General features: G+C 24.4%; 1 protein-coding gene across 4 annotated transcripts; it reads right to left on the bottom strand.

Moving 5' to 3' along the window:
- Positions 1-1,096: 1,096 nt before the first annotated feature.
- On the bottom strand, positions 1,097-9,485 carry LOC133037857 (probable beta-1,3-galactosyltransferase 8). 4 transcript variants are annotated; one of them, XM_061115540.1, is made up of 7 exons: positions 9,094-9,485; positions 8,339-8,619; positions 8,195-8,262; positions 7,552-8,121; positions 7,339-7,464; positions 5,453-5,562; positions 1,097-1,427 (listed from the first exon to the last, which is right to left on the bottom strand). In XM_061115540.1, exons 2-7 carry the CDS (start codon positions 8,522-8,524, stop codon positions 1,279-1,281), a joined length of 1,209 nt encoding a protein of 402 aa, XP_060971523.1. In that variant the 5' UTR covers positions 8,525-8,619; positions 9,094-9,485; the 3' UTR covers positions 1,097-1,278. The 4 variants fall into 4 exon arrangements, with proteins under 4 accessions (XP_060971523.1, XP_060971524.1, XP_060971525.1 ...); XM_061115541.1 differs by having other exon boundaries at positions 8,195-8,259; positions 9,094-9,482; XM_061115542.1 differs by having other exon boundaries at positions 8,195-8,259; positions 8,339-8,638; positions 9,206-9,482.
- Between the last annotated feature and the right edge of the window lie 1,231 nt (positions 9,486-10,716).

The raw sequence follows: 10,716 nt of genomic DNA, 5'->3' as shown, positions 1-10,716 counted from the left end.
GTTTTTTAAAATAGAAAACAACATTTTGTTGTTTTCAAAATTCTTATTTTTGTAATTTTATTTTTTAGAAATTGTTTTAAAAAAAATAAGGCCAAACAAGCTTAATTGTTTTCAAAAAATAATTTTCTATTTTTAAAAATAAAAAATAGTTTTATAGTTATGATACCAAACATACACTTAATATTTCTAAAATTATAACTCTTAAAATATAAGAAATAAAATTAATCTTGAACTATAAGCCACCTGAATTTTCTTCAGCTCAATTTTCTCTAGACAATGCAGATTAATAGGAGTGTCCAAAATAATTATCCCATATATTTATATACTAGATAGATGTTACGTGCTAAGTCACGTATGTTAATTTTATTTTAGTTTTTAGTTTTTAGTTTTAATATCATAATTTTAAAATTAATAATATTCAATGTAGTGATAATCATTGAAATTTGAAAGCATAATAGTGATTTAAATGAAAACAAAAATTACTATTATACTTTGTAATAGTAATTAAAAAAAAATTATTATTCGTCCTAAATTTATCTTAGAATTAATGAAAATGCTCATCTGGTTAAACTATCAAAACATTCAAATTTCATTTAAAATAATATTTAACATTTAACTAATTCTAAATATCAAAATTTAAAATAATTTTAATAAAAAAATAAATAATATGAACAAATTTATTATTAATTGCAATACTTGGATTAATTATATTTAGGTTTAACTAAGTACATGGATGCTGACCTGACAACATCTAATAATTTGTTATTTTTTTATTTAAAAAAAAAATCACCCAATAATTTCTCATAAACTAAAAATTCTGTTATATAACCACATTTTATATAGAATAGATTTTTACCAATATCCCATAAAGCAAAAACACTAATTAATCATATCATTCACAAACTATCGCTAATTAAAATATGATAATAAGGTTATTCAAAAAAAAAAATATGATAATAAAGTTGTTCCAGATTAAAAATATATATCATAAATAGGTTTTGAAAAAGAAAAGAAAAACAAAATCATAGTAAAGAGACTATAAAACCCTAAATAAATAGAAAATATGAAAAGCATACTACATATCCAAAGAGATTAATTAGAGTCATGTAAAATATTATGCGAGTCTTGCTTTATTTAATTGTTTATAATGTAGTAGTAAAGAAAATGTGGCTTTTTTTTTTTTTTTTTTGAGTACAGTAAAGGAAATAAGGTTGAGAAACATGAGAAAAGAGAGAATGAAAGGAGTTGAAAAATAAAAAATAAATGAGAGAATAAATATCATATATCAACACTCCAAAGGGCACTGTTTCCTTCTCCACAGGAGTCATGGACTGTTTTCATTCTGTCCACTGAATTGCATATCCCACTGCACTGCCAATCAAACGATGCCACGCAAACATTTCCTTCTTGTGCTTTCCATTGACAATCTACCAACGTATCAAAAATGTGTAGCAGTTTTAATAATTGTAAATTTCTTTAAATGAGAAACATATTCTCATTTTAATGTGCAAGTTATATATGGTAATAAACTTATATACTCTAATTTGATTAAGTATTGTTATTAATTGGTCAATCTTGTTGTCATAATTGTATCACAAATTTAATATATTATTAATACATTAATTTAGAGAATGAAAGAAGGTGTAAGATATAGAATTAATGCCGAAGAAAATATTTACTATTTAGGAAGGATAGAGAATGGTTTGAGAGTTTATAAAGATTACATGTATAAAAAGTTTCGGGGTGTTGTAAGTGTACAAGTTGGTTGAGCAAAACACAATGAGCTGATTTCTTAAAAAAAAAATTACATTAATCTTAGTCATTCATAAAATAAACTTATATATATTTTTTAATTTAAAATAATAGGAATAATAAATACTTATTCTTTAGTAAAAAATATTTTGTATGTTTATTTTTTTTTAAAAAAATATATATATTCTAACTATTTAATTAATTTTATTAAATCGTTCATTTTATTTTTTTTAATAAACATGTAATATTATTAATAATAAATATATATATTGGTTAAAAAATATAAATTAATTGTAGATATAAAATATATTTATACCTTGTATGTTTGTTTTTCTTCTTAATTTTAATGAAACAGATATATAAATTATCAATACATTATTGTTTATTATTTTTATTAAATATTTATTAAAATAAATATATATTTATAATAAATTATACTAAAATAGAAAATAAACATTTACACTATTATCAAAAAAAATATGTTTATTACATATTAAACTGTTTATCATTTATTTATCTATTTAAAAGTAACTTATATTTATAAAAAATTATATATTTATAACAAATCATAAGATCATAAATATTTATATAAATAACGATAATTGTCCAAAAAATAAAATAAAACAAAAGAGATATTTGTAACAAAATTCTCTTAATATTTATAATTATTATATATATAACCATAATTAAAAAAAAGTAACAGTAAAAATATTTTATCTCACGATTTTGTTGCAGTCATATATTTTTTTAGTTGTTAAGTGTCAATTAAGCCCGTTAAGTGCTAGCTCAAAAATATGTGACTACATATTTCTTTAACTTATTTAATAGGAATTTTTCAATATTATACCTAAAATTAATTTTATTTACAAAAACACCTTTAAGAAAATTATTTACACAAATATCGGTGTTCCATATCAGCATAGATACCGAAAATAGTAAAAATTAGAAAATTCTCGATTCCAAAAATTGAGTTTTGAAAAAAGTAACCATTTAATTACTTTTGATGTGAATAAGATATCAATTACTTACTTTTCTATTAAAAAAAATTATTTTAGATTTTACACATATATAAATAATAAAATAACTATTTTAATATGTGAGAAATATATATTTTTCTATCTCTAAAGAAGAAGACTAATATTAAAAGAAACTTTTCTGTTTTTTTTATATACATATTTTAAGGTTATATTATGTTATTTTATTGTTTAAGATACATTGAGGTTATTTTTTTTTTAATGTAACACATATGATGTTTTAGATACTATTCAATTTATTTACAAATTATTTTATAAACTTATTAAAATAGTTTTATAAAAATAAGTTTATAAACCTATTAAATAAGTATTACTTAATGTCTAAATATAAAAATAAGAAAAAGAAATATTTTTTAGTAATTTATAAAGTTGTTTGATACATTAATTTTTATTTAAACTTAAATATTGTTTATTTATTTATCAACAAAATATATATAAAAAATACTTTTTAGTAACTTATAAAGTTGTTTGATATATAGTGATTTAAATATTGTTTACTTGGTTAACTAAATATTAATGGTCAACTAAAGATTAAGAAACTAACATGTTACTTTTGATTTTGGTCATCTTCTTCGATTATGATAAAAAAAATATATATTTCCCGCATATTAAAATGATCACATTAAAGAATAGATTGCAGTGATGCAATTTTTGAGACTAAAAAGTTAGATGTGTAGTAAAAGTATCTTTTTAAATTAAAAAAATAAAATAAAAAGAATTGTTTTTTAAACTTAATGGTTTTTTAATAATATTATTTGTTCTATTATATATGTGTGGAAAAAAAAAATAATTTGGTGACATCACAAAATAAGAGTATGATTATATATATAAATATATATATATATATATATGAGGGTAAATACTATTTTAGACCCTCTGTTTTATAAAAGTTACTAATTGGACCCTATGTTTTGTTAAATGACAAAATGGACTCTGTATTTTCTAAAATAGTACAAATAGGACCTTGAATTGATTTTTTGTCAAAATAAAGTTTAATTATAATCCGATCTAAAGGTGCTATGACAAAAGGTCGTAAGTACAAATGCATGGAGAAGGAGAAATATAGTGTCAGATGCAAAAAAGAGAAAAAAAATAAAAATTAAAGAGTGTGCATCAGTGTAATATTGAAAAAAATATATGCATTTGTTATTTATTTATTTTTGTTGACATGTATATGTATTTGTTAGGGGTAAGTTGAAAAATACCACTTTTATTAATCAATTAATCAAATTTACCTTTAATTTTATATTTAATTGAAACATACCTCTTTTTATATGTATTGTACCTAAAATACCCTGACATAAGAGAGTCTACATGGAGAGTATCTTGAAGTGACAGGGGCAAAATTGGTACAATGTTTAAAAAAGAGGTAAAAATGATAGACTTTAGAAAAGAGGATAAAAATAAAAAAAAAATATTATAAAAAGGGTATAGAGTGTAATTTCCTCTTTGTTATTGGTATACCTGTTACAATAAAGTTGAAGGAACAGTATATGTGCTAATTAATTCAGCAACAGTGGCAATTAATTACAAATTTTAGTTGTTATTTTTTTAATTTAATGCATAGTTCAATAATATATTACTATATATTTTTGAGTTAATACTTATTGTCAAAAAAATAAGTATGACTACAATAAAATTGTAAAATAAGGTATTTTTACTTATACTTTTTTTTATTAGTCATATGCATAATAATTGTAAATATTAAAAAAGTTTCACCGATAATATTTCAAATAAAAATAAAGAGCTAGAGATTTTTCAAAAGGGTAAATATTATTTTGGACTCTCTGTTTTGCAAAAGTTACAAATTGGATCCTCTATTTTGTTAAATGACAAAATAAACCCTATATTTCCCAAAATGATAAAAATAAGACTCTGAACTCAATTTTCAATACTTTTATTTTTTAATATAACCAACTTTAAGACAATTTTTAACACGAATAGATACAGAAAATGTAACTATTTTTATCATAATATCTCTAGATGAAATTATTATTAAATTTTATTTTGACAAAAAATCCGTTTAGAGTCCTATTTGTACAATTTTAAAAAATACATGATCCAATTTATCATTTAACAAAATAGATGATCCAATTAATAATTTTTGCAAAATATAAAGTCCAAAATAATATTTAACCAATTCAAAATGTTAAGATAATTTATTTATGAGTTGATATAGCTACTATATCCAGTTCCTTTACTGAAATACGGGAGTTTTTATTCCGCAAAGGTACTGGAATATGAGAGTTAAAACAACTTAGTAATTGTTATTTTTTATTTTATTCTTTTTTTTTTCTTTTTGATATTAGATTTGGGATGAGAGGATTCAAACTTGTAAGTTGTAACCTTCTTCTTACGAGAAGAAGTATGAAACCACAAAACTATGCCTATCACCCCACTATTTTTTTTAAAAACCTTCTACTCTCTTTTATTTGCTCGTATTATTTACTTTGTTACTACGAATTATCACAAATCGCCTAGTATGTTAATGTCACCACTGATAATGATATATTTTATTTATTGATTTCTTCCAAAAATGTCATAAATTTACGGCAGATATAAAAATTACTTTTTTTCTTTTCTTTTTTCTTTCTTTTTATATTTTTCAAAGACAAAAGTCGAATATAAATTATGTAAGAAATGAGAAGAATAGAAAGTAGAGATACCTGGAGGTGTCCCACAACACATAGACCTGTCATCGACGTGCTCCACTTCAAGGCCTATGAACCAGGACCCCAATGACACATCCTCATTTGCGTATCTATGCAAAATGGGCCTGCAATTGCAGGTCATCAACTCAAAATTCATATTTGTCAATCAAATTGGTTATAAGGAATAATTTCACAAATACACAAAAATAATAAAAAAAAAAAAATTATAAAAATAGAATTTCATGGAATTTTAAATATTTTTACGATTTTTTTGATTTTATTTACAGAAAATACGGTTTTTATGTTGTTATCTTATTAATTTGTTGTTGAGTTTTTGTTATGTGTATGTTATTTTTGTTATTATCTTGATGTTATTTAAATGTTATTTTCATATTACTTTTATTTAATTTTCTTTTGTTTTCATGTTATTTCTATGAAAAATCACAAAAATATATATAAAAAAAAAACTCGTAAAAATGTATTTTTTTTACAAAAAAAATAATAACTTGTGTAATTATCCTTTTATAATAATAAGCGATATAACACGTAGTCACATCTCATTATAGAGAAAACTTCCTAATATATAAAACACTAAACAAAAGGAATAATTATTAAATGTAATAATAAAATATCTGATTGAATATTCTACATGTTTAGTGTATAATACTTAGCCGGTTAATAAAAACATTGTTAAGCGATTCTTCATTACATTAAAGAAGAAGGTGTAAAATAAGAATATATTGTAGGACAAGAAAAAAATTATTTTGGATACAAAACTGTATAATAGTACACAATATCATATTTTATAATATGGTAGGTAGGCTTATTAATATTATATAAATGAAATAAGATGTCAAATAGTATAGATTTGTATAGAATACCAACGAGTATCAAATTATATAATATATGAAAGCATCATTATAAATTTATTATACCATTATGTAATAAACTTGATAAAGACCAAAGTCTTATTATAAATACATCATTATCAATCATTCAATTTTAACTACTTAATAATATATATAAATATTAATATATTTATTTGTAAGGAGTAATATTTTTATTTTAAATGAACATAGAAAACCATTGAATACTCAAAAGTACAATCGAACTTGCATGGTATAAGATACCAAAGTAAAAACTATACTATCATAGTACTATTATTATTAGTTTAATCTTCTAGTAATTTTTCAATTTCAAATGGATTAATTTGTATACCAAATCATATTTAATACCAAATATAATTTAAAAAAGACAAGTAGATGTTAAATTGGTATCCAATATCAAAACAAAAAGTACTATCATAACTATTTTCATCATCAATTTTGATCACTTGTAATTTTCAATTTCAAACGAACTTAAAATACTAAATTGTATCAAATTATATCAAATGTATCACAATAAAAAAAAGACAACATTTATCATAAACAAATTGGTATGTAATACCAAATACAAACTAAAACAGACAAGTAGATGTTAAATTTGTATCCAATATCAAAACAAAAACTACTATCAACCATCTAACAATCTTTGAATTTCAAATGAACTTAGTATACTAAATCGTATCTAATACCAAAATATAAATTGAAAATAACAACACATTTATTTATGGTATCTTGTTCCAAACGACAGTAAAAGTAATTACATAAGATTTTAGTAGGGAAAGTAGTAGTATATTAATATATACATTATAGAAATAAAAAAAAAAATTATGAAGTAGGTATAATGAAGTTGGATAATTAAATTTTGAATGTTGGTTATTTATGTTAAATGATTTTAAGCATAATGTGTGTAGGTGTAGATTTTCCATTTTTTCTTTCTTTAAAACTTAAAATCGTGGTGTTATTCTTACAAGAGAAAAATATCATTGGTATTATTGAATCGAATGCTTATTTACTTACAGATTGATGGAGATATAGGAAGCCAGGTCTTTAGATATGGCATAGATTTGACCAGTGGCATGCCTGAAATACTTATTCCCTTCTTCTCCAAATTTCCAATGTTCTGGCTCATGGTACTTAGCGCTCCTGCATTAACCAAAAAAAAATTATATTCGAAACCACAAACGAATGAGAAAACAGAAAATTAAGTAGATAAAAATAATGAGTGCTGACTTTTGGGAAAGAACAGGGCCAGACTTCATGCATCCAATGTAGATTCTGGGCTTGAATCGGTGCTTAGCAAGCGTGGTTAGAAGGGTAGCCACATTGAGGTGGACATCGTCATCCACCTTGACATAAAAGAAAGCATCCCAGAGCGAGACGGCGGTGGAGAAATAGAGTCGGGTCTTGGTTGAGAGCTGGTGATATCCCTCTACGTGGTTCAGCCTCAGGAAATCTCTGTGCTCTGCTTCCTCTGCTTCGATGGCTTTATCTAGTGCTCCACCTCGTGTGGCACTGTACCCTATCACAAATCTTATTACGATCCCTTTCTCCTTTTCAAGCTTCTTTAGATTCTCCCCTCTTGGCATCCACGTTTCACGAACTGAGTCTCTTCGTTTTTTGCTACTAAATGCCGTATTGATTCCGATCACCACGAATGCTTTCTTTGTAGTACTACTACTACTAATGCTATGAGTACTGGAAGTACTATAATTGTATGTGAGTGAATCTGATCTTTCGTTATGGCTTGTTCTGGCTGCTGCTAGCTCCATTTCCAGTGTTGAGATTGTTCTATCTAGTGACCTATAATACATAATTATTACTAGCTTTCAATAATTAATAAGATCATGATACAAGTAGTATATGTGTAGCTTACTGGATAGCTTGATGAGTTTTGGTAACTTCATCCATGACATCTTCAGTCTTTCCTTCCACCAATTTCTGCTAGAAATATTTCAAAAGAATCATAAATAGCATAAAGAGATGATGTAGTGTAGATTAAGAGGCGGAAATAGCGTACTTGCTTGTTATCACAGTCTCGAGGCCTTGTTATTAGAGACAGATCAGGTTGGGGCAGTGACAGGGCGTTATCATCTTGATGAGCCCAATTATAGGTACGGCTTGTGAAGAGCGAACCGGCAAGAAAGCTAGCAATGCAAAGCGCGAACGCAGCCTTTCCTGAGAAGACTTTCCCCCTCATTTTCATTAAATTAGAGTCAGACCACCAATTACCTTTTATGATCTTTATTTTGTTTCTTTTCAATGGCGCCACTTCACCGCCTTTTTATTGCTTAAAACCTCCTGCATTTTATACACAGCTCTAAAATTGTTAAGGTGATTATTTCCTTAAGCCTCGCTTTGATCGTAGGCTAAAAGGACTAAGTAAATACTATATATGTTCTTAGTCCTAGCCTAGCGATATAAGGTCTCAAACATGTATAGTCGATTCAAAATTACACTTTATCAATATTAAGTAATTGCAGAGTATTTGTAATCAGGTAATAATATATTATATCTCAAATTAGAAATTATTTATACATTAATATCTCAAACACACGAAATGGTTTATCATCTTATCAATGATGATACATATTCTGCATTATTGTTCACTTATAACTTACTTATTTTCAAACAAATTTTTCCTTTTCTTTTGTTGTATTGTATATACATTATAATTATTTCCAAAAGTGCCATGTTCAAAGTACAAATAATACACACACCAAAAATTTAAGAATACATTTTTAATTAATTACTAATACGAATATAGCTGATTACCTGGTAAGAAAATCAGATGTGAGGGGATGAGCGAGAGGAAACGATGATGACCACAAATTAATAAGCAACGTTACTTGATCACTAGATAATAAGAGATACAAAAATTACTCACAAAGATATATAAGAGAGCCTTCCTTGGATATACATATATGTTAATTCATAGTTCATTATTATCAAGCTATATATTTGAAAAGTACAAGTGATCTGAAAAAAGTTCCCGTTGTGTGTGAATTAAATGGAATCATTGGTTTAGGCTTGGAATTGCTAGAGCAGGGCAGTTTAATCATGTCTATTTCATGGCTCATCAACAAAATATATGCTCATTATCTCTCTCTAAATAAAATAAAGCAATATATATGCCGGTTTTCTATTAACTGTTAATTTGAGCATGATGAGCATGATATACATGCGTTGCCCAAAAATATTTGATAAGACTGCTTCTATACCTAATTTGTAATTTGATTATGTATGGTTCTCAGGGCGAAAAGTTTTTTCAAAAAAATTACAAAATTCATGTAGTACACCTATTGTTACGAGCTATGACAGTAGGAATTGAGTAAAATATTTATCAATAAGGATAATAATTTATAGTTTTGATTTAATCCAATAACTCAAATTAACTTTTAAAAACTATACCATACTTAATATATTTATTTATTTATAATTTAATTTTAAATATTATTAATTATAGATTTAACTAACAAAACTTCAAATCTAACTCCAAACTATAATTTTTTTACTTTTTATTTTATGTCTATTAAAAAATTAATTTTAATTATATATATATTTTATTTTCAAATTTACATAAAAAAAATTTTAATAAAATTTATTTTTAAAACAATAATTATACTTATAGGAAACTATAACATGTCTAAATTATAATAATTAATATAAGTACTCTTGAAACAATTAAAACGTCATGAGTTCAATCTTTTAGAAGCAATATTTTCTTTATTTATATTTAATTTAAAATTTCAATTAATTTAATAATTTCAAAATTTTATCATATTATATTAATTAATTTTTTAAAATTATAATGTTCAATGTACTTAAAAATTTTAGATATAAAATTAATTTACTTTAATTATTTTATTATATAATTATTTGAAATAGAAAATAATACATATTTATAATATGCTTATTTTTCAACTTATTTCAATTCAAAGTAAATGTTCAATGTATTTAAATTTTTTAGATATTGAATTAATTATTTATTTTAATTACACTATCTATATAAATCATGCATGAACTAGTTAGTAGTACACATATATTGAAAGAACAAACTATCCAATTTTATCGATTCAAGTTACCGAGTTGATCAAGATTAGATTGTTTAACTTTAACTCATGCATTCAAGAACTAGGTTGAAGATAAAGCAGTAAAGCACACAATGATTTACAAGCTTCATCTGCACTGTGAACAAATCTCAGGCGACTAGTGCTTGGGTTCCCCGAACCAGGGTAATAACATCTACTAAATCCAAAAGATTCGTATTACAATCTCCAGTTCACACTTAGGAATTTAATACAATCTTTGCAGCAATTAGTAATGAATTACCAACAACAATCAAGATTCTTGATTGTACGCACACAATCCCTTGTGCTGCAGCTAAGTTCGTCTTCG

Source organism: Cannabis sativa, chromosome 5 (genome assembly GCF_029168945.1).
Source record: "Cannabis sativa cultivar Pink pepper isolate KNU-18-1 chromosome 5, ASM2916894v1, whole genome shotgun sequence".
Lineage (NCBI taxonomy): Eukaryota > Viridiplantae > Streptophyta > Magnoliopsida > Rosales > Cannabaceae > Cannabis > Cannabis sativa.
The sequence above is the reverse complement of the archived record's forward strand: the minus strand, read 5'-3'. Positions and strand labels throughout refer to the sequence as shown.

What these genes read in the sequence shown, in the direction of transcription:
- LOC133037857 (XM_061115540.1), bottom strand. Translation starts at nt 8,524, where the DNA reads ATGAAAATGAGGGGGAAAGTCTTCTCAGGAAAGGCTGCGTTCGCGCTT. An exon ending in AAAACTCATCAAGCTATCCA is followed by an intron (nt 8,122 to 8,194) that starts GTAAGCTACACA and finishes TATGTATTATAG; the next exon opens with GTCACTAGATAGAACAATCT. An exon ending in GTGTTGTGGGACACCTCCAG is followed by an intron (nt 1,428 to 5,452) that starts GTATCTCTACTT and finishes ATACGTTGGTAG; the next exon opens with ATTGTCAATGGAAAGCACAA.